Raw genomic sequence first — 23410 nt, 5'->3', positions numbered from 1 at the left:
AGGCTGATGAAGTCTTTGGTTTATGTGGCCCTTTCTGTCTCTTGGGCTAATACTTTCCTTGTGTCTATGGTGTTCTTCATTCTCCTTTACTCCAGGTGGGTTGGGACCAATTCATGCATCTTGGATGGCTGCTCGCTAGCTTTTAAGACCTCAGACACCCCTCACCAAAGTGGGAGAAGCATATGATTTTATTGCTGTTAGGAACCACTCCCTGGAGAACTTGCTATCCTGGAATCTCTGGTTTCTAAATGGGATCACTGCATCCTACCTCCCCCCTTCCATTTCCATAGCTGCCCTTAAGAATGACTTTGTCTTGCTCCTGTTTGTGGTGGATGACAAGATTGATGACACTGTGGAATGCCCCATTTACCACAGGATCGAAGAATCAGACCAAGGCCCTTATGCCATCATCCTGGCCCCTACCCGTGAGTTGGCCCAGCAGATTGAGGAAGAGACCATCAAATTTGGGAAGCCGCTGGGCATCCGCACTGTGGCTGTCATTGGCGGCATCTCCAGAGAAGACCAGGGCTTCAGGCTGCGCATGGGTTGTGAGGTTTGTTCACTTAGCCAGCAGCCAGCCCTCTGTTTGGGAAGACTATCTACTTTGGGGCTCTGTTTCTAGGTTCTTCCATATATAACGTTCAGTGAAATTAAGAAAAGGCTTGGGTTATATATATATATGTTACTATTTATTGAGAAGGTGCCCTGGTGGCACAATGGTTAAGTACTCAGCTGCTAACCAAAAGGTCAGTGGTTCAAACCTACTAGTGGGTTCGTGGGAGAAAGACCTGGTGACCTGCTCCCGTAAAGATTACAGTCAAGAAAACCCTATGGGGCCTTTCTACTCTTCTGCATAGGGTTGATAGGAGTCGGAATCGACTCGATGGCAAGCAACAATTTACTGAGAACTTATGCACCAGGAATTGTACTAAACACATCATATACATATATATATTTGCTCATTAATTCTCACAGCAGCCATGTGAGAATAGGAAGTGGTATCTCCATTTTAAAGATGAAGCTGAGGTTTAGGTTAATAATATCCAAAGTCACCTGCAGCTAGTAATGAGCAGAGCTGAGATTCAGATCCAGAACCTGTGCTCTTAGTCACTCTGCTAGACCATCTTATTGACTTTGTGTGTTGCCTTCATCTCAGGATGGGGCAGGAGAAAAGGAAAGCAGCTTTTTATAAAAAGTCTGCTATAGGAATTGAGTCTTCTGCAGACTTCTCAATGTAATCCCTTTATACTAGCCCTCCACTGTATCTTTTAGTTTTTTCCCATCTAGGAAAGTTCCTTCTGATTTTGCCTCCTCTTGTCTAATCCCCAGAGCTTACTCAGAAGACCTCATTCATTCCTGAAAAATTCAAAGTTGCAACTAGTCATTTCATGCCAATTCACAGCAATTTTCACTGCTAAACATAACTGGAGGTTGGGGTCCAGTTCCTTAGCATTGGAGATCTGTTGCCAAAGTGGGTGCCAAAGTGAGAAGAAAGAGGTACCTGCTGGGGCCACATATGATTACACTATACCTTCCAGATTGTGATTGCTACCCCGGGACGTCTGATTGATGTGCTGGAGAACCGCTATCTGGTGCTGAGCCGCTGTACCTATGTGGTTCTGGATGAGGCAGATAGGATGATTGACATGGGCTTTGAGCCAGACGTCCAGAAGATCCTGGAGCACATGCCTGTCAGCAACCAGAAGCCAGACACAGATGAGGCTGAAGACCCTGAGAAGATGTTGGCCAACTTTGAGTCAGGGAAACATAAGTACCGCCAAGTAAGGCTGGTTCCCTGGGTTAGGAAAGGTTGGGCAAGTTCCCAAACCTGCTCTAGCTTCCTTCTTGCCTTGGGCGAGCCCACAGTACATGTTTCCAGAATGGTGAGGCATGCCTAGATGCAGACCTCTGACAGTCCTAGGGGTGGTGCCATTTAGCTTTGCCCTGGAAAAATGATTTCAAGGTGTCATAGTACCAGACCATAGGTACTAGCAAATGCTCCCAGCCCTTCCCATCATTGTAGGGTGTAAAATGTCTTGATGAATAAGTGCTGAGGACAGAGTTGGGAAGGCAAAGCTTACCACCAGGGCTCATTTTAGATACTTTAGCTGGGCTAGGCTGCCTGTGGTGATGTGGGATATGTGATTGTGTCTGCCTGGGCCCAGGGCTGAGCCTCCTGTTTTCATAGACAGTCATGTTCACGGCCACCATGCCCCCAGCGGTGGAGCGTCTGGCCCGGAGCTATCTTCGGCGACCTGCTGTGGTGTACATTGGCTCTGCAGGCAAGCCCCATGAACGAGTGGAACAGAAGGTCTTCCTCATGTCAGAGTCAGAAAAGAGGTACAGGGGCAGCTAAGCCGGGTGGAAACAGGGTGGGGAAAGGGCTTTGAGGACTTTTTTCAGTGAGAGTGCTGGCTGGAGGGTGATTGCACTGCTCTGTTGAAGAGCGTCTGTTTTCATGTTTGGAATGCCATGGGCATTGAAGACCCTGGGATTAGGGTTGGGCATTTCACTTGGAGTGGGGATAATTATGTGTCTTGTTTTCCTCCTCTTCCCCTCAGGAAAAAGCTGCTGGCAATCTTGGAGCAAGGCTTTGATCCACCCATCATCATTTTTGTCAACCAGAAGAAGGGCTGTGATGTGTTGGCCAAATCCCTGGAGAAGATGGGGGTATGTCTGGCAGAGGAGAGCAAAGTCTGATCTCTGTGGAGCTTTCTCAAACTAGAGGGTCTCCTTAGGTGCCTGCTTTCAATTCTCACCCATTCTTTAACTTCTCCAGTATTCAACAAGTCAGGGCCAGAGGGAAAAGGCAGTTTTATGGTGATAAGGAAAACTGGGTTGATTGATATGACCAGATGTCCATTCCAGCAATGCCAGCTAAAGCTGCCGTAGGGCTTCATCCAAGTGGGGTGGGGCCAGATGGAGATTTTGAGGTACATATTCTAGAAGGGTCTGAGGACCTGGAATAGAGTGGGTCAAAGCTGTTTGTGTTTACATTTGTTTGGGTAGGTGGGATGATATGGTCAGGAGGGAGATGTTGATAATCAAGATCCTTTATTTATTTATTTTTTTAATAATTATTGTGTTTTCAGTGAAGGTAGCAGTTTAGGTTCCCATTCAACAATTTCTGCACAGGTTGTTCAGTGACACTGGTTACATTCTTCACAATGCTTGAATATTATCATTGTTTCCTTCCTGGTTCTTCTGTTTACATTAAGCTAGTTTCCGTGCCCCCTTACATTCTCATCTTTGTTTTAAAGTAATTGTTGACTGTCTCATATAGGTGATTTTTTTAAAGGAGCACAGTACTTACGGTGATATTCATTATTTTTTGAGCCAGTTTGTTATTTAGCTAAAAGGTGACCTCGGGTTAGTTTCGGTTCAAGGTTTGACGAGTATCTCAGGGCAATAGTCTTGGGGAGTCCTCCAGACTTAACCAGTCCAGTAGGTCAGGTTTTTGTTTTTTTAGGAATTTGAGGTTCTGTTCCACATTTTTCTCCCATTCTCTTTGGGACTATCTGTTGTATCCTTGGTCAGAATGGTTGGTAGTGGGAGCTGGGCACCATCTAGTTCTTCTGGTTTCAGGATAGATAAGGCCGTAATTTGTGTAGACTATTTGTCCTGTAGACTGGTTTCTTCTTTGAGTCTTCGTTTTCCTTCTTCCTCTTTTGCTCTGAATGAGTAGAGACCAATAGTTGTATCTTAGATGGCCATTCACAATCTTTTAAGACCCTACACACTATTCACCAAACTAGGAGGTAGAACATAACTTTATGAACTTTATTATGCCAATTGACTGAGATGTCCCATGAGACTATGGTCCTAATCCTTCAAACCCAGAAATCCAGTCCCGTGAGGTGTTTGGTTATGTCTAAGAAGTATCTGTAACTGTGCCTCCTATGTGCTCTATTGTAAGGATATCCTTCTCTTGATACTGGTGATTGAGGAGAAGTGTGTGTGTCCTCTCCACTCAGCTTTTTAACTTACATCTTCTTGATCCCTGCTTTCCACCCTATTCTTTGACCTAATTCTTGCTCTTTGACTACTTATCATCTGTCTGACTCCACATCTGGCCTCGGTTGCTTTGCCTTTGACCTTCCCCTCTGTATCCCTGCCACACCACATCCTATACTCTCCTATCCCTTTTTTCAGCTTGTCTGTTCTCTCCTTACTTGTTTCAGTTGCACTTATTCTTTCTCCTGTCTCCTTCCCCTTCTACCCTGCCGCGGTCTCCAACCCTCCCTCTCTTCTCTGTCCCTGCTCCCTCTTAGAGTCTCTGTCTTGCGATGATCCATTGCTCTTTCTTTATTTTTCCAACAGTACAATGCTTGTACACTGCATGGTGGAAAAGGCCAGGAGCAGCGAGAGTTTGCACTGTCCAACCTCAAGGCTGGGGCCAAGGATATTTTGGTGGCTACAGACGTGGCTGGTCGTGGTATCGACATCCAAGATGTGTCTATGGTTGTCAACTATGATATGGCCAAAAACATTGAAGGTAAGTGCAGGGGAAAGCAGCTTTAGTCCAGGGTAGGGGGAGACTCCTTATCTCTTCGCTCTCAAAATTGGGGTGCTGCACCAAGGGGGCTACTGCTGCCATCTCTCAAAGCTGAGTCTAGGATGGCTTATCCCAATGAGAAGATCTCCTGCCCTTTATTCCACCTGGATTTGTTGTCCCAGCACTGGGATAACACTTCAGTCCTCAGGGGTGTGGAGAAGCATGGAGCTAGGCAGCTCTTAGTGTGGTAGGATGACCAAACATCTAGTGATAAAGAGTACTGTAGGCACTTCAGGTTTCAGTCTCCATGAGTTGCATTTACTGCCCTTGGTGATGGGGTGGGGAAGATGATACCTTTGGAAACAGAGGCTTCAGACACTGCTTACCAGGGTTCTGGCCTGATGCCCTGAGTGACTGACATTCCTCCCAATCCCCAGATTACATCCACCGGATTGGCCGTACAGGACGAGCAGGCAAGAGTGGTGTGGCCATCACTTTCCTCACCAAAGAGGACTCTGCTGTGTTCTATGAGCTGAAGCAAGCCATCCTGGAGAGCCCTGTGTCCTCCTGTCCTCCAGAGCTAGCCAACCACCCAGATGCCCAGCACAAGCCAGGCACCATCCTCACCAAGAAGCGCCGGGAAGAGACCATCTTTGCCTGACACAGCACTCTTCCCGTGGGTTTAAGGGCATGCTCTGAAGCTGCCTAATGCTGATTCTTCAGGACCCTTACATCCCTCTCTCCAGGTCCTCACTCTTGGGTTGTGGGAGTTTACAAAACAAGACTCCCTGGCCCAGACCTCCAGGTCTGAAGGCCTGAGCTTCAAAAAGAGAGGAGCTGCTGTAGGAGGCAGGGAGAGCAAATGGCCAGGTTTTGGCCCAGCTGTGCCCTTCTGTGGTTCTTTGGGGTTGCAGTGGGCTGTCTACTCTTGCCAGGGTATGGGGACAGCCAGTTGGCATTGCCCCTGGACTGAACAAGAGCCTGGCTGCCTGGATGGGAGCACCTTCAGCATAGACTTGATTGCATAAGCCACAGCAACACCGTTGCCTGAGATGACCCAGGGAATGTGGCACTGTGAGGGTTATGGACCTTGGACTTTTGTTGTCATTTTTGACAGCTGTTTTCACATTTGGATTTTCAAGTCAGGAGCTTTTAGAGCTGCGTACAACCCCTGTGCCAAGGGGTGCTACGCACTCTAGGCTTCCCTCACCCAGGGAATTTTTTTTTAGTAACTGGGGTCAGGCTGAGCTGGGGTCAGGGTCATCTTTGTCACTGTGTGAAATTTCTGTTTTCTATTCTCTGAGAAGATAAGTTTGTATGTTCTGAGGATAAATACATGGGTATTAAGGCTGTGTCTAGTTCTAACTAAACTCATCTCCCAGGTTCTCCCTGGCACCGTAGAAGACAGGAAGGACAGCACTGGGCACAATACATTCACCTGGAAAATGAAAGAAAACTACAAGAGTAGAGCATAGGGTCTCAGCTCCTAGTTGAAGTCAATAGACAGCTTCTGAGGGAGATGGAAGCCATTGGCGCAGGACCATAACGCCTCTTCCTGACCCTGCTCCAGCCCCACACAACTTGTGGCCCTGGCCCGGACACCCTGTAGGTAGCTTTGCACAGAGTGAGAAAGGAAAGCAGCTGTGAAACTTTGGCAGGTGAGGTACAATTGGAAGCACTCTTCCAGCCTGTGCTGTGCACCTTTGCTTGTGGCTCCCTGATTGCCCAGTCCACTGCTTGTGGGAAGAACGGATGGTGAAGGGAGATGGGCAATGAGGATTGCTGAGCTGGCCTGGCTGAGCGCTGCAGGGCCTGGGCCCTTCCGCTGATGCCCTCTTACTCACATGCTCGTTACCCCTCAGAAAGGGCTGGCAGATACATGGAGTTCAGATTTGTACTTCTAGGACCTTTGTGGCCTGAGGCAAGGACAGTATAAAGCTGTGACTAAGCCTCTCCCTTCCCCACCTCCCAGAACAAGTTCCATCTGTGCTGCTGAATGTCTCTCCCAGGCACCTGGGGGTGAGGCTGAGGGGTGGGAGGGCTCTCCTGGCTCTGCCCTTTTTCTCCTTCCCACTCAACGGGTCCTTTGTGAGAGGAGAAGCCAGAATACTTCTTTATCTCCTCCAGACTTGGGTGGGCCATGTAGCGAGGAACCTGGGCACCTGAGCCAGCAGACATAGAACAGAAGCCTGACGACTGCGCATGGTGTTTATTAGTGATGACAGTGAGGTGGGGGCAGGGTCTTGTGGAGCATGCTCTGTAGGTCACACACTAGAGCCACAGGCAAGGGTAGCTGGGTAGACAGGGCCTCGGGGGGCTGTCTACCGTGTCCTGCCTCTCCCCATCTAACCCTAACTTAACAAGCAGCAGCTATGAATTGGAATAAAGTTTGGGGCTCATACCCCCAGGGTGCACGAGGGGCAGTAACAGAAATGACCAGATGCAAGAGCAAAAGAATGAGGGGGTGAGGAGGCCCCTGAAGCGGTTCCATACGTTTTGTGCTATACATGCCCTCCCTCCCCCAACCCCCAGTCCAGGTTGACTCCCGCCCTCCGTTTGGCTTGACCATGCTTCTAGTCCCTGGTCTCGTCAGATGTTAAGAAGCTTCGCAGGGTAAGGAGAGCTCTCCCTCCAGGAGCTTCAGCTGTGAGGTGCTGCTTTAGCCCCAGCCTAGGCTGCCTGCTGCTCCAGTCCTGTACCTGGATGCCCCAACCCAGCTGATAGATGGGAGTGCCTCCCTGATGGGCTTTGATTGTCTTGTTTCTAATGTGTGGTAGTGAGGTGAGTGGAGACCCTTAGACCCCAAATGACAACCCCTGAGTCCTTTGACTGTTATGACCTGTGCCTGCTCAGGGACCTTGTCTCTTCTTCATGCCATGCTGTCCACACCCCCACCCTCTTGTCACTTTGAGGGGGCATCCCTTCCCTGAGTGGTGGGAAGGCCCCTGCTAAGGGGGTCCTGGCCTGAGGGCACTGCCCAGTGGGCAGCTTCTTGTGCAGGAGGAGAGGAAGGTGCCAGGGGTGCAGAACACACAGCTAGTACCTGGAATGGGAGCCTAGGGGGGTCACTGCCCAGGAGGTGAGGGGGGCTCCCTGCTCCAAGAACCTTGGGACTCCAGGCAGCCCTGGAGCTGGGGCTGGGCAGAGGGTTGTGGGGCCTGAGCCTAGTGCCAGCCTAATGCCAGTCTAACTCCAACCGGCCTGGAGCGGGTGCCCCCATCAGTTGGGCCCGTCCCTGCCCGGGTAGGGCAGCAGTCAGTAGCTATCCTTAGGCCAGGGCCGGTTGCGCTGCCAGTTCCGGTCATTGTGGTTGTGCTCCGAGTCCTGGGCTAGGAGTCGGTCCTGTGGGTCGTGTCCATTAGCACTAGGCAGCCCCGAGGTGTGTTGACGGTGAGGCTGGTACAGGTCCTGGTAGGCATCTCCATAGTCCTCCTCGAGGTGGTGGGAGCTACGCTGTGAAGATCCTGTCCAGGCTTGGCGTGAGCTCTCGCTGGCCTCATCTGAAGGCATCAAGCTGTCCCGCTCGAGGGGTGAGTGCTCCTCACCACGTTCCCCCAGGAGCTGCTGGTTCTGGGGGCAACACACAGCTCTAAGTGAGGCAACACAGACCTCGCCTTGGCCTCCCTCCCCCATCTGGTAGGGTGGAGGGGTTCTTGCCCAACCACCCTCAAGTCCTGGGTACACGAAGTAGCACAAGAAGGAGAAGCATACTAGAGCAGTCTTCCTCTTCAGATATGGAAAACTGGAGCTTTTGACACCCTCCAAATTCAGGGTAAGGAGCCCTGGTGGCGCAGTGGTTAAACGCTTGGCTGCTAACCAAAAAGTCCACGGTTGAAATCCACCAGCTGTTCCGCAGGAGAGAAGAGCTGGCGATCTGCTCCCATAAAGAATACAGCCTAGGAAACCCTATGGGGATGTTCTACTCTGTCTTATAGGGTCACTATGAGTTGAAATCGACTCAATGGCACACAATGACGACAAAATCTAGGCTCTGCCTTCAAGACAGATTAGGAGGAGGGTTTGGAGATTGTGCTTCCCCTGGCCCCTAGAAAACGAATCTGATTACCCATCTCATTGGCTTATTGCCTCTCTCATCAGTAAGTTCTTGGGCTGTCTGCACCAGCTCTGTCTCCAGCAGAGCTGAGAGCTCTACAATCCCTTAGCCTTTTGAACTGGAGGTCAAGGACACTCCTCAGCCTTGGACTGGGCAGGGATGGGGGGTGGTCAATGCTTGGGCTGCCTGAGCTTGAAGTTCTGAGGCCACTGGAAATGATTACCTGAAGTCCAGGGATGGCAGTGGGAGGGCCCAAAAGACCAGGGCCGGGGGCCGGGTGGTGGGTGGCCCGCCAGTAAACCTCCAGGTATTCGGCCAGGTGTTCACAGGCATCCTCCAGCTGGTTCTCATCTAGAATCACATCAAATGACTCCTGGGGGAAAAGGGGAAGGGTAAATGTTGGGCTCCTCTCAGTGATAGCCCCCTCTCTACTGCTCCCCCAGTTCTGGAAAAGCAAGAGTGAGCATAGGAATAGCTGATGCAGGCACTCACTGGTGGGCACTGAACCAGCTTATCATATGCCATCATCTGTACAGTCAGGTGCTTCATCTGTGACTTTCCCCGGGAGCGGATGAGACGCTGAAGTACCTGAGGGAAAGGGCAGAGCTGGGCCTGGAATCTCTTGGGGCAGAGCCAGGCCTGGAAAGAACCAGGCATGTCCCCCTACTTGTGATATGGCATCAGTGGCAGGTGAGGATGACTCAGAATGGTGTCAAGGGGCAGCGGGAAAGGGAACTCGGGTACCCTTGGCAGAGTTGTACATTCTAAAGGGGCAGCGCTGTGGGCCTCCTTCGTTACCTCTGCTGACCTACCTTTGGTGAGGATACTTTGACAAAGACGATGATGGGGGCCAGTGAGGTCTTGGCCAGCTGTGCTGGGTGGTTGATGGTGTCAGCATCCAACACTACTAGCTGCAGGGATTTGGCCAGCTCAAATATGCGCTCGATCTCACTCTGTACTTCAGCTACGGTGGAAGGAGTGATCATCTATGGGTTCATCCACTTATCACCCCAACAGGGTTTTAGGGGCTCCCAGATGGTGGAAGGGAAGGAATTGGAGGGAGGGATATTCATCAAGGCCTGAGCAGGCAGAGGAGCAGGGAACTGAGACGATTGGGAATGGTTCTTACCAATCCTGGGGCAGGTGGAGAAGGAGCTGGGCAGAAAAGCAAGGAGTTGGGGAAGAGAAAAGTAGGAAGATGGTTCTAACACTTGAGTGGGCAGAGTAACAGGAAGACAGGGACTTCTCACCGATGCTGGAGCGGGCAGAGGAACGTTCTATGATGGTCCTCTTGCCAGGATTGTTGAGCACAGATCGCTTGGCCAGTGAGAGGTCAGCTGTGACGCGAGTGATGGAGATCCTGGGGTGGGGGTGGAGAATCACAGCTCACCTCTAAACCTAAAGCCCTAGGCCCCTCCCTACCCAGGCCTCACTAACTCTCCCTTCAGAGAAGACACTGCTACAAGCATTGGGAAGTAGGCAATGGTCTTCTCCCTGGTTCTCATGCCACCTCAGGCTAGGCAGCTTACCTGCCATCAAACCTATGTTTGAGGAAGTCGAAGAGAGCCTTCTGCATCATGTCTGTGACCTGAGTGGGGGAGAGCAGGGAGCTGACTGAAAGCCCCCATGGAGAGGGGCAGCATCCCCAGGCATGGCCCATGGAGTCCACCCCCTCCATACTTAGACCCTGGATGGAGGACACCTCCTCCTACTGTCCTGGGAGCCTTCCTGTGGCCAGTTTGGTAAAGGTGAATCTTTGGGACCAGGGACCTTGTCTCACCTCATAACCTTTCAGAGAGGGCCCCACCAGCACCACGGGCCGCATGGAGGGCACCACATCATATGGGGGAACATGTTCCGCCTGCAGGATGGACATGAGGTCAGGCAAAGTCATGGCCCCAGTGCCTGTCCTATGCCCTCTTGGTCCTGGGGGCAGATTTCAGAAGTCCTGGCACTCCCTCCCTTCTGTATCTTTTTGCCCCTCCAACAATGACTGCCCAGAAAACTGTTCCCAGAGTCATAAGCCATGAGCCCCCCAGCCCAGGTCCCTTCCTTGACTCACCTGCTTTTGCTTCTGCTTGGCTTTTTGGAAAAGGAAATAAAAGATTAGAGTTGGTGAAAGGGGAAAAGGCCCTGGGGGCATGGCATTCCCTTTCCCAGAGGAGATATGGGGCTTCTCCCAGCTCTTTGGATTCCTCCACCAACCCCTTCCCACACAGTTAACCTGGGGAAAATTCCCCCTTCCCCCGTGTCTTAATCACCCACCTACCTAAGATGGGGGTGGGGTGGGGGGAGGCTACCTAGAGATGGAGGAGGGGAGCGTCGGTTGCCAATGTCACTCAGGCTGGAGGGATTCCCAGATCTCCTGAAAGCAGAAAAGGTCAAAGAGAGCATGTGTATGTGCCACTGTGTATGTATGTGTCTAAACATTATTTAATACTTGTGTAAATTTCTACATAGTTTATCTAGTGAGGGAGTATATATGTGATATGTGTGCATTTGTGTGCGTATACTTGTATATTTGCTGTAAAGACAGATGTGCAAATGTGCATAGCTGGGTATATGCATGTATTTTTGTGTGGGATGCATATGTGGTGTGTGTGGTGCGTGGGTAATGTGCACATGTGGTGGGGGGATGTTTACCGAGTCACAGCCCTTCTCTCACCTGGCCTTCTGCTCCTGTTTGAGCCGGATGCTCTCCAGGCGCTGGGGGCTGGGGATGAAGGCGATGTCTCCGCCCTCTTTCACTAGCCGCCCGATCCACCAGTCATTGCTGTACTTCTGGGGGTGGGGAGGACAGGGAAGGGGCAGTGAGAGGCGGCAGCCCAGGCCTTAGTCCAGGCTCTTGGAGATGAAGAGCCAGGAGAGGCATTCGGCAAGCTGGTCCAGGAAGACTGAGGAAGGCAGCGCGAGGGGAGGTAGGCAGCAGAAGGAGCCAGAGGGAAGGGCAGCTGAGTTTGAGGCACCCAGGATTTCAGAGTGAGGCATCACAGCTGTCCCACGGGACCTAAGAGGCAGCTAATTTAACAGCTCACTTAACAGATATGGAGACTGAGACCCCACCAGCGCTGGGGAGGTAGGCAGCAGAAGGAGCCAGAGGGAAGGGCAGCTGGGTTTGAGGCACCCAGGATTTCAGAGTGAGGCATCACAGCTGTCCCACGGGACCTAAGAGGCAGCTAATCTAACAGCTCACTTTACAGATATGGAGACTGAGACCCCACCAAGGCTCAGAAGGATGGAGGCCCTTGGGACTAGGTCTTGGATATGAGGGCTGTATGAGTATGTGTTAAAGATAAGTAGTTGAGGAGTTTGGGGATGTGTTTACAGACTGAAGACCTAAAGAAATAAGAGGCATTGGGATTTCGGGCAGAAGCAGGGAAATTGAGTGGTGGAGGCTTCTTTGGGGAAGGGGGAGGGTTGTCGATCACCTCTTTAATGTGCAGAAAATCTTTGGCCTCAAAGTTGACTCCAGAGCCCTGGACTGGGCACTCCTCATCCAGTACACCACAGTAGCTGACATTGGTCCTCACAGCAAATGCCACGGGCTTGTGCTGGAGAACGTGGCCAACAGTGCAAGTGAGGAGCCTCAGACCACCCGTCCCAGTGTCAGTCCCCCATCAGCAGAGGGCCAGAGCCTCACACACACTCTTTCACCTGCACATACACTCTGCCCAGTGACCTCCTGGGACTTGGGACCAAGCACAGCTTTCCACCCAGTCTTGTCCCCTGCCCTGGAAGGTGATACCTTGGCCCTTTCGAGCTGCTGCTGAGCCTGGGTCTCCACTTCACGGCGGGCACTCTCCCGGTCCTCCTCCAGTGAGACGTCTGAGTCCAGAGATGGGCGGCTGGTATAGGAGTCAGCTGAACCCTGGGATGGGAGACAGGCTATAACCCCGGGCTCAGGTGAGAAGGGCACTGCAGAAAGTAGAGGCACCCTCCTAAACATACAGAGGTGCCATCACTCACCCTCAGCCTCTCCATCTTCAAGGAAGTGGCTAGGCCCCAGCCTCTTCTCCTGTCCCCATGGGAAGGGCCCCAGTGTCTCTTAGGCTGCAGGAAAGCCAGCCCAATCCATATGTGCTAAGATCTAGGCCCTTCCCCCAGGCCTATTAATACTGCAGCTTTGAATAGAGCCTGCCACACTTTTCTCCTTCCTCTCTTTTCCCTCCTTGGCCATGTCTTCTGAGGCCTGGGGGTAGAGGGATATACTGAAGATGATATATTGGAGATGATTCTGAATCCAGGAGACCCAGTCCTCTCATTCACAGCAGCCTGCAAAGCAGCCTGGACACTATCCTTTTAAAATGCCTGGCAGGAGTACAGCCAGCCAGGGAACAGTCAAGAGATGCTGGTTGGCATGGCACTGGCCCGGAGTGTCTGGATACAGCCACCTGTCTCCTTAGATCCCATCTTCCCTAGTCTCTACCATTCCAGAGTGAAGAAGAGGGCACAGAACTGCCATCTCCTATAAATTACCTTGCCTTTATTCTCCCCAACCCCCGCTTTCTTTCCTCCTACACCTGCTGGGGCAACTGGCCAGGTGTGGGCATCCAACAAGGCTGAGAAGGCAACATAAAGCTATCTCCCTGGGCACGGGTGAGGCTGGGCCACACCTACTACCTGGCCTACATCTCCCACCCTTTCCCTAAGCCCAGGGGATGTCAAGCCCTGGAGGAACGAACAGGACTCTGGGGACTTGGGGAGGGGATCTTTGGTAACCTGAGCAAGGTCTTTCGTAACCTGAGCAAGGTCTTTGGTAACCTCAGTCTGGCCCATAGGAAGGGTCTTTGGGCAACAAGGGCACATTTAGAGAGCCCAGAATTCACCTTCAAGGCCATGAAGGAAATACACAAAAGAGTAAGGGAAGTGGAACACTAAGAAGCCAGAAGTCAGGATGTCTGGGTTTCCCCCTCAGTCTAGGGAGAAGGGAATCTTGGGTTGTTTTTTTTTTTGCCATAGTTTCCCCTCTTTATGGGCAGAAAAATGAAATGATGCTTCCCTCAATCCTGAGGTGCAGATGGCAAAGAGAAGGTAGGAGCCTAGATAAGGGATTTACGTGGCAATGTGTGTGTGCGTGTGCCTGTGTGTAGAGGAAGAGGCTTTAGACTGCCTTCTCAGGCTACAGAACATTGCCTCAAGCCCACTGTCCATGAGTACCTCACAGAAGGCAGCAGAGACCAAACTCAGTGGGGAGCAAAATCACACACCTGCCATGCACCATGACCCCTGCCCAGCCCTGCCTTGGACAAGAGGACTTGTCAGCATGGTCTTAGCCCAGGCTCCAGAGCCTAAGCTACAGACAATGTCTGTGGTAGATGAGAGGCATGAAGAAAACACAGAGGGAAAAGTCTTTCATTTTACAGAGGAACAGAACCTGCCTAATGAGGGACATTGGTGGTTCAGTGGTAGAATTCTTGCCTTCCATGTGGGAGACCAGGGTTCGATTCTTGGCCAATGCACCTCATCTGTCAGTGAAGGCTTGTGTGTTGCTACGATGAACAGGTTTCCATAGAGCTTCCAGAGTAAGATGAACTAGGAGGAAAGGCCCGGGAATCTACTTCCAAAAATCCACCAATGAAAACCCTATGGATCACTTGGGTCTGATCCACAGCCAACTGTGGAGATGGCGCGGGACTGGGTAGTGGTTCATTCTGTTGTGAATGGGGTCACCATGAGTCAGGGGCCAAGTCAATGGCAACTAACAACAACAATGTCTGCCTGCTCTTCCCTATCTCTCCTGAGAGCAAAATAGGACTGGCTTGGCAGCAGGAAGGAGAAAGGCTGAGCTCCAGGAAGACCCTTTGCACTGTCAGTAGGGTGAGGGAGCTTTTCCAGGGGTCTCAGGACACAAGAGATTCCTCTACAGGACATGGCTGTTTGAAGTGGATAGAGGCCATCAGGCAGGAGGCATGAGAAAAGGCAAGATGACCACTCACTTTGATAAGGACACATCAGATACCACCTAGATGCCGAGCACGGTGCTGGGAGAGGAGTCTAACCTTTATTACTTGTCCTCCAGGCTCTCAGCCTAATAGTAATATTAATGTCCCTGCTTGGGGCAGCTGGGTTACCTGGCCTCCCAGCCTAGGATGGGAATGACAGGATCTCTCCCTTAATGTTTAATAAGTTGTGCTCTCTCCATTACTCCAAGTCCTCAAGACTCACCCATCTCTGAAGCTCTGGTCTCACTTGGGAAGGCCAGGGGTGCCCTGCCAAGCACACTCTGGGGTCTTGTCTCCCCCACTCCCTGCTATGCCTCAGTAGCCAGAGTCTCAGTACTTTGGAGCTGCCAGGAGTTGGCACAGTGCCCTGGTGGTGCCCCCCTTGCCTGGTAAGTGTGTGGGCAGGCTGCAGCTCCACTCTTGCCTGGCACGGGGAAGGAGAGGAGGGAGATGAGCCAGTGGATTTATTTAGAGCCTGATCTCCCTCCTACTGCTTCAGAGGGGGCCTCAGGGAGAGCAAGGAGCCAGGCAAGAGAAAGGAAGTGGGGGAGGGTAATCCAGGAACTAGAGAGAGGTGGGGAGGGAGCAATGGGACAGCATGCTGCCCCCAAACACCATTCACATGTCAGTTTTTACCTTGCAGCAGTCCCTGCCTTCTCACCAGGGATGAGAGGAAGCTCCCAAGGCCCTGCAGCCCCCCAGAGGAGTCCTTTCTCAAGCTCACCTTGGCATCCATGCCAGCTGTCCCTTCAACTGCCAGAGGTGTCCATCAGAGCCTTGAAAAGTACCTGCTCTAGCTGCGAGGTTATTAGCCCCAGAGACTTGATGGAGAATTGGTCCCAGCAGGAACCCAGTTCCAGAAAAGGACTGGTAGCTGCCTATTCTGAGCCCTAGCATCTATCCTGGGCCTGGCAGCAAGAGATGAGTGAGGGCTTGATCATACTGTCTTTTCAGACCAGGGGTGCTGGCAACTGTATAACTCTAACCTGCACACCCATCCGGGGCCTCCTCCAAGCCATCTAATGGTTCTCTTCCACGAAGGCCTTCTTTCAGGAGGTTTGATGGAAGATTGGCAGCTCCAGGGGGCTGAGAAGCTACTCCTCATTCTTGCCCCATCCTTCCAGGCACTCTCCCTGCTCTCTGAGCTCCGGGAATCACTGCCTAATGAGCTGATTTGTCTCAGTGGGTCAGGAGATAAAAGCAAAGAGGAGAATTAAATATTTATTGGTTGCCTGGTTCTCTGAGCAAAGAGCTTCCTTTCCATCTCCAGGCCTTCAGCTCCTCTGGCCTCACCTCCAGGCCCTCCATGCTGAGAAGGAGCTCAGGGTGCCTGCTGCTCTGAGGAAGCCTCAGCAGGAGGTTGTGGAATGGATGGGCTCAGTCAGCTGGCCCACTCATGTGCTGGGTGCCTAGGTTTATGCTGGGGCCAGTAGCTGGGCTGGAGGAAAGGTGAGGAGATAAAGCAACGTGCAGAGATGGAGGGTGGAAGAGGAAAACGGAGGTCCTCAAGTTTTATGATCTTTTTTTTGAATTTTATTGTGTTTATGATCTTTCTGAAGAGGTTGGGAACCAAATCTCCAGTGTTCTCCCAGGCTCCCTCATTTGTTGTTGACTTGGTGCACAGGAGGTCTGGAATGTCCCCCTCCTCAAGATCCCCAGCTTCTCCAGTAACTGTTATGTTCAGACCTCATAAATCCTTCCTTCAGGACTCTAGACATTGCCTCTGCCCTCTCTAAAGCCTCTATGCCCTTAGCCTCGACTCCTCCACCTCTCCTGTCCTGGGCTTTGGAGCCACCTGCTCGAGCCTTTCCCCCACAATGCTCCCTCCTTGCATACAGCCGGTGCCCTTTGGTCTACAACTGGGGCACTGGGGGGCCCTTAGCATGAAAACCCATCTCCCCACTTTCCTACGGGGCTCCCCGCACACACCCTGCCCCACCAAAAGGGCATTTTTTCAAAGTCCTGAACTGGGGGAAGGGTCCAACGGAGAGGAAGTGTCACCCCAACTTCCCCACCCCCACTCCCACCGTGGGCACTCACCGCCTCCGAGTCCTCAAACCCGGGCACGTAGGAGTCGTCATACATGGGGGAGTCCGGGTCGGGGGAAGCGAGCGGCGCCAGGGGCGGGAGCGGCCCGGAGGCGGGGGTGAGGGCAGCGGCCGCGCCCGAGAGATGCCACCGAGCCCCGCAGCCCAGCGGGCGGCGGCGGCGAGAGAGAGAGAGCGCGAAGGAGGGAGCGAGCCGCGAAGCCCAGATGCTTCGAGCTCAAATCACCGCTCCCCCCACCCCCCACAACCCTGCTGGTCCCACCCAGAGCGCGGCTGAGGAATCCTACAACAATAGTGCCCGCCCACCTGCCCCCTCCCCGGGAGAAGGAGGGGGTGGTGGCGGGAGGTACAGGCCTAGAGGGAGCCCAGATGCGGCCAGGAGAGGGGAGTAGACGTGAGGCGGGCAGAAGGTGGGTCCCCAAGCACCTACGGGGCGGAGGGGCTGCGGGGAGGAAGGGGAGGAGAGACTGCGGGCGGGGCGGATCCAGGCTCGGCGGAGGCGGGGCGGAGAGAGATGCGGAGACAGAGACGCTCAGCAACCCAGGAAATACTCCGCCGGGAAACAAAGGGCTGGCGCGGGCGAGGGGGGTGCGGAGCCTGAGAGGGAAAAGAGACCAGACCCGGGAAAGGAGAGGGCGGTGGTTAAAGGGAGGCTGGAAAGGGAGAAAGGAGAAGTAGAGGCAGAGGGAGGAAGGGGGAGAACAAGACATGAGGGAGGCAGAAAGGCGTGGGGGAGGGGCGGCAGGTGAGAGGGCGGCGTGTCTGGGCCCGGCAGTCCAGAGACTCGAAGAGCAAACCCAGCAACGGCACTGGGAAGGAATGGGTTTGGCGACACTAGGCTAATGCTACGAAAGCAACCCCGCCCCAAAAGGTGCTCTACCCTCTCAGTCCTGACACGCAGCAGCAAAGGGCCACGCTGCCCAACCCCTGTGAAGGGAGTTGGTTTCGAAGAGCTGGGTTAGGCCGCCCCCACACCTATCTCGAGCAATTTTCATCCTAGTCGCCGGGACGGGGGCTCCCTTTTTCACTTCCCTGCCAAAGACCCATTGCCAAGGCACCCGTGGGAACTGGGGAAGGGAGGGGCGTTTTAGGCAAGCCTAAAGGGAGAAGGAAAGAAACTAGAGGGTGGAGATAGGGGGATTGTTGTAGGTGGGACAGAAGGTGGGACCCTGGCCATACAAGGGTTGGGAGAGGAAAGGACAAGTCACCCGAGTCACTGGTGTGAGGCCAGATTCTGTCCTTAGCAAAAGGATGGGGATGGTGGGTATCCAGGTTTGAGCCACAGTACCACTCTGCACCAGTCCCCTTCAAAGAAGTGCTGAGATTTGAGATAAAAGACAGAGCAGCAGCCCTATTCTTAAGGAAACTTCCCCAAAGATTCCCCATTTGAGGTCCCTCCAGTTTCCATCCCTTGAGCAAAATTAGTCGTTTGAATTCTGATGGGTTACCTGCCTCCTCCCTTCCCCCATTCCATGGGGAAATGAGGTAGAGCGGAGTTACCCTTGCAAAGAGGCCTCTAGCCTCCTAGTGTCTGGGCTCTTGTTCCTCAGCTCAGTCCTTCTCCACCCGCAGTTTCTCACACCCAGGAGGGTGAGCTCAGGAATCTGCTTCCTGAGGTACATTATGAGGATGGAATAAGAAAATGGGTGTGAGAGCGTCTGTAAACCAAAAATAATCCCTGTCCAATTGTGAGGGGTTATCGCTTCGGTAACCACTGAGTGTTGCTTTGTCCCATCTATGGTGGGTTGAAGGGCGATGACAAGGGAGGGAGGAGTCCAGGGGGGAGGAGAGATTAACAGGAAGGGGGATGTGGTATAGTGGCTAAAACATGGTACAAAGTCAAGACACCTGAATATTAGTTTTGGCTCTGCCACTAATAAGCTGTGTGACCCTAGTCAGCTCACTTAACATCTCTGAGACTGTCTCCCCCTCTTTAAAAAGAAGTTGGGCTAGACTTCCTAGGGGCTTTTTTAGCCTTGAAACTTGGAGTCTGTGACACAGGACACCAGATATTCCTGACCCATCTCTGCTCGTTCATTTATTTATTCCTTCCACAAACATTTATGGGGCACCTGCTCTAAGTAATTCCTAGTCTCTTTCTGTCCTAGCTTGAGGTTAGGGGGGAATCAGAAAACCAAAGCTTGACAGGGTTTGATGAGATCTATGGTAGAAGGCACTGTGCGCGAGAGAGGGGAAGACCACCGAAAGCAATCCTCTTCCCACCTGTCACTTGTTCCTGTTCTCTTGACAAGGAAAGGAGAGAGGAAGGGCCTCATTTTAAGATTAGTCTGCCCTTAGTCTGTCTATCCCTGTCCAGCCCAGCCGAACCCAGCTCAGTATCTTCCTCCTGCAGGTTTGGTAAACTGAATTTTGCTGGAGCCCCTATAGCTGAGGGGGACAAGACACTACTGGGGGAGGCCTTCTGCTTTCACAGTTCCTTCTCCTGAGTCCAGGACCATTTGGGGGTTGGTTGTATATTTGATTCTTCCAGATTGGAATCCTGAGACATTCTGCTTTCTTTCTTTTGTGCCCTCTCCCAGTTCCTTGTCATTCCTTGTATACTCCTCTCTCACTGTGCCTCTTTAATTCCTTCTGTCCTTCCAGAAGGGCAGAGAGGAGGTATGAGATGTGAGAACAATAAGACCCTCAAGGTGCTCTCTTTTGGGAGATGACTGATGACGACAGCTGCCGGGGCAGTTGCTTTTCTTCCCGTCCCTAAATCTGCTCCCCTGGCCTCTCCTTTTGGGGCTCTCTCAACCCCTAGGTGGTCCTGGGGGCTGTTAGGTAATAGCGGATCTGCCATCAGCAGCACTCCTTCCTCACACACCTTGTTATCTTCATCCCTGTCTGGGACAATGGTGCCTAGGTCTGCTCATGAGGCATGAGTTGCCATGCCAACTACCCCCGGGAGATGGAGTCAAGCTCCTCATACCTGGGCCTATCCCCTGGGTCCTTCAGGAGCCTGAGAGCCTCCCTTCCTCCTTCCCATATTTCTAGGTTGCCACCCAATGCTCCCTTCCATTTCTCACCTCACCCACATCTGCCTGCTCCAGTTTTCACGCCAACCTAGTGACTTCCTCTCCTGTAGCAGGACATGTGCCTGTCAGTATCCATATGGCCCCGAATCCCTTTTCTTTCCCATGGTTGGGCATAAGGAGAGAGAGCTGAGGGCAAGAAAGAATCGAGGTCCAGAGCTACCTTGAGGAGAAGACTCCTCCTGCCTGACTGCCTAGAAGAGAGCTGTTAGCCTGGTGGTGGGTGGGTACCTAGGCATCAAAGCAGGAGAGAAGGGACAAGGTCCAAATAATCAGGTTTGGGAGCTGGAGTTCTTAGGGGCCTCCAAAATACATTCTAGCTTCTTCTCTGCATGTACCAGGAAGCTGGGCAGATCCCAATCCCTGAGTATTGAATGGGGAAACTGAGGCAGGAGCTAGAACCTCTGGGAAGAACTTCTCAGGAGTCTCCAATGTCTGGGCAGAGGCCCCTAGCATTCTGGCTACTAGGCTGTCCCCAGAGAACTCCATGAGGCACCAGGAGAGCTTGGCACAGTCTTCCCCTCTCCATCCTCTAATCTCGCCCCTTCTCCGGCTCCCCAGTAAGTCCTCCCCACCTATCCCAGTTCCAATGCTTAGGAGCTGCCAGCTTCAGCCGCTCTCTCTTCTCTTATATGGTGCTTCCTCCACCCTTGGCCTCACCGCCTCTGGCCTCCCTCCTTCCCTATCGCTGCAATCTCCCCGAAATGCTGGGGCTTTTCCTAGCTTGGAGTGGGGCTCCCCTCCCACCCACTGGAGGGGGCCCCCGGTTACCTCGTTCAGCAGGAAGGTTGCACTGGAGTCAGAAAAAGACATAGACCAGGCTGGCGGCCCTTCCCCCTCCCCTGGGCCCCGGCTCCAAGTCGGGAGCAGTACCCGGCCGCTGCTCCGCACAGTGGCTCCCGCCTGCTCGCCTGGCCTCGCCCCGCGCCCGCCAGGCTCTGCCGCCGCTCCCCTCCCTCTCGCCGTGTTCCCTCCCCTTCCCTCCTCCTTCCCTGGCTTTCTCGCCTCCTGCCAGTTTTGCTCGCTCTCTCTTTGGATCAGTCCAGCCTCTCCACCACCGCCTCTTCTTCCTCCTCTCTCCGATCCCTGATCTCTGTTTATTTGGGCACCTCCCACTGTCCTTCCAACCCCTCTCTCACCCTTCCTCCCCGTTTTCCCCTCCCCCTCCGCTTCTTCCTCAACTCCCTTCCTAGAAAGGGTAGGGGCTCCGGAGCGCCCACCGCTGCAGGCAGAAGGGCTCAAAGGCTGCCCCAACTTCTGAGCTTAAGGCAAAAAGTTCTGCTCCCCCGGCCCCTCCTCCGGGCGCCGGACGCCCAGCCTCTGGCCCCCGAAGAACAAACGCACCGAGGCTGGGACCACGACCTCAGCGGAGGAAGGGACCGAAAGGAAGAATGCTCAAGTGCCAACGCGCCTCCTCCGGGTACTGGGGAGGCCACGTCCATCCACCCCCCTCCCAGGCCCGGACCCTGTGGCTCAGCAGGATCCATTTGGAGATAGCCCAAGCGGGATGTGCCCTGCCTGCGCCGGGGAGTCTCTGCTGTCACCCCTCCTCTCCCAGTGCTGAAGCCAAGAAAGGGAAGGGCGAGGCGAGGCAGCTCCTCACCGACCGACTGTAGCGCCCCCTGGGTTCGCTCGCCCGGTGGCAGCACACGCCCTCCAGGTGGCGGTAGCCTCTCAGGGTGCTATCTCTCGCCTGGCAGGGGCTTGGCCCTGCCAGCAGCAGGCGCTTTCCTGGCCAGAGCAGAGGGTGTGCTGACCGGAGCCAGATCCCGTCGTAGCCTAGGACGAACCCCTGTTCCTCTTCTCTTTCCAGAAACTGAGGTCCCACCTCCAGATCCTCAATAGGGACCCCAGGCTGCCCTCTTTTTTATCCCCAACCCCGTGGAAGCTCGTTTGAGACAAACTCTCCACAGGTCCCCAGACCGCTCCTACCTCCATCCTGGTCTCGTGGGGCACCCCAGCTGAGCCGAGCAGTGTTCCAGCCAGGACTGGGCCACGGGGTGTACAGAGCCTCGGGACTGCAGCTCGGGTCAGTAACCCCCTCCCGCCCCTTCGGCGGGCACGTCAAACAGGACAAGCCCAAGTTCTGTCGGGGAAGGGGGTGGGGAAGAAGGGTGTAGCCCCAGTTAGCTCTCTCCCTGTACCTTTCAGAACGAACCTGCCTCTCATTGGTCCCTCCACACACCCCCAACGCCCGCACGCTGGACCCCCTCTTCTTCATACCAAAGACTGCTTTCTTTTGGAGACAGATGGACACACCCTGAGACTGAATGACCAGGCCCCCCAACTTCCCCTTAACACCAACTAGAATTCTCTTTCAGATCGAGGAAGCCCCCACTGTTGTTCCCTACTCCTTCTTGAACTCACTTCCTCTGGGGGTTTGGGAACCCCTTCCCTCCATACTACCTTCCCCTGGGGATCTCAGGACACTGACCCTTTCTTTCTACTAGGCTGACCCTCCACCTGCCACCACTCCAGAGGGAGGTAAGTTGGGGGAGAATCAATTCTTTTTTCTCCACCCCCAGCTCCTCCTTAGGCTGGGTGTAACCTGGAAGGTGTTTTGGAAGGGCACCTCCTCCCCTCTCACTGTGGTCCAGTCCAATTGGTCCATGGATCCCCTACTCCCCCTCCCCCAAGTTACTCAGCTTCAGCTATTCAGAGGAGATAGAGCTTGTGCATGTGCTTTGAAAGTGTGTGGAGTTTTTTATGGTTTGGTTTGGTTTTTGTTTTTTGACCCTAATTGAGGGAGCAGAAGCTTTGCCTTTCATTTGGCGATAAGAGCTGAAGGGAGAGAGGCCCCTCCTTCTCGCACCCTGCTGTCCACAGCTAATGGACTGTCTCCTCTGGGCCTTGGGGCAGCTTAAGTTTCCATAGGAAAAGGGTGTTGCTGGCCAAGGCAAGTAATTGTCCCTGGCTGCCCCTTTCCTCCCCCACTGCTCTCCCTCTACTCTCTCCCTGAACCTACAGCCTAGAACACCATGTCTCCACCCCTTACTTTAAAATAGAAATATCAATTACTTCTCCTGGAGCCTATCAGAGGGAATCTGAAGTTCATGGGGGCAGTTCTGCACCCTTTGCTTTTTCTCATTTCCACCTCAGCTGCTGGACTATATGCCTCTCCCTTCTGCCATGCAGAGAAGGTAGGAATGTCAGAGCTAGAGCCAGGAATCCAGCCCCAAAGGCCCCCAGAACTGCCCTCTCCCAGGCCCTCTGTGTGAGATGACAGGGCAGAATTCTCTCTTTGAGCCCTGTCCAAGACCCACACCCTCTTTCTTCCCACTCAAGCACCTTCATGCCCCCCATTTCTGGTCTGACCTCATAGTATCTGGGTAGGTACCCTGCTAAGAGGAGCCTCTGGCATGGATACATTGCTGGGAGCCATGCTCTAGCTTGGGCCATTCAGGTCCTTGGCTGCAGCATACAGGTCCCCAGGGCTTTACAGACCCCCTTCATCCCTTCTCCCTGGGCTCAGCTCACTCTCTCCTCTGACCTCCCAGACCTCCGGGTTATCAAGACCTCAGGATAGAGCCCTTTTGCACATTTTAAAAAGAAGCCCTCTCCTGGCAGATGCAGATCTGCACCAGGGATTTGGCTAACCCATCTAGGGCTGGATTTCAGTCTCCACTTGCCTCCTCAGCAAGGCATAAACTGTACAACTGTACATAGTGGCTCTGGCATTGGAAAATCTGTGTACCATGAGGACAGAGAATAAAATTCACAATGTCTATCCCTTTGTATTCTACCCAGACCAAAAAAGGTGTCTACCTCTTCTCTTCTGAGAAGGCTCTGCTGAAGTGGCTTCCACAGGGAATCCCCATTGCCAACTCTGGGTATTA

The 23410-nt window shown here is 53.2% G+C and overlaps 2 protein-coding genes across 5 annotated transcripts in view; one reads left to right on the top strand and one right to left on the bottom strand.

The window, feature by feature from the left end:
- Positions 1-5848, top strand: part of DDX23 (DEAD-box helicase 23) — a 16682-nt gene extending 10834 nt beyond the window's left edge. Inside the window, exons 12-17 of the mRNA XM_004388276.2 lie at positions 376-553; positions 1539-1781; positions 2189-2340; positions 2562-2670; positions 4321-4495; positions 4933-5848. Coding sequence (XP_004388333.1) covers positions 376-553; positions 1539-1781; positions 2189-2340; positions 2562-2670; positions 4321-4495; positions 4933-5156 — 1081 coding nt within the window. The 3' untranslated portion in view covers positions 5157-5848. The remainder of the gene's footprint in view (positions 1-375; positions 554-1538; positions 1782-2188; positions 2341-2561; positions 2671-4320; positions 4496-4932) is intronic.
- A 137-nt stretch (positions 5849-5985) lies between these two features.
- Positions 5986-21621, bottom strand: CACNB3 (calcium voltage-gated channel auxiliary subunit beta 3). 4 transcript variants are annotated; one of them, XM_004388274.2, is made up of 13 exons: positions 21507-21621; positions 12295-12417; positions 11978-12100; positions 11215-11330; positions 10850-10914; positions 10612-10631; positions 10330-10410; positions 10079-10137; positions 9800-9909; positions 9362-9513; positions 9042-9137; positions 8773-8922; positions 5986-8065 (listed from the first exon to the last, which is right to left on the bottom strand). In XM_004388274.2, the coding sequence occupies exons 1-13, from the start codon at positions 21510-21512 to the stop codon at positions 7751-7753; spliced, it is 1416 nt and encodes a 471-aa protein (XP_004388331.1). In that variant the 5' UTR covers positions 21513-21621; the 3' UTR covers positions 5986-7750. The 4 variants fall into 4 exon arrangements, with proteins under 4 accessions (XP_004388331.1, XP_004388330.1, XP_004388332.1 ...); XM_004388273.2 differs by lacking the exon at positions 21507-21621 and adding an exon at positions 20346-20492; XM_004388272.1 differs by lacking the exon at positions 21507-21621 and adding an exon at positions 16532-17023 and having other exon boundaries at positions 6690-8065.
- Positions 21622-23410: the final 1789 nt, after the last annotated feature.

The sequence above is a fragment of the Trichechus manatus genome, unplaced genomic scaffold (assembly GCF_000243295.1).
Source record: "Trichechus manatus latirostris isolate Lorelei unplaced genomic scaffold, TriManLat1.0 scaffold00209, whole genome shotgun sequence".
NCBI classification, from domain to species: domain Eukaryota; kingdom Metazoa; phylum Chordata; class Mammalia; order Sirenia; family Trichechidae; genus Trichechus; species Trichechus manatus.
The sequence above is the reverse complement of the archived record's forward strand: the minus strand, read 5'-3'. Positions and strand labels throughout refer to the sequence as shown.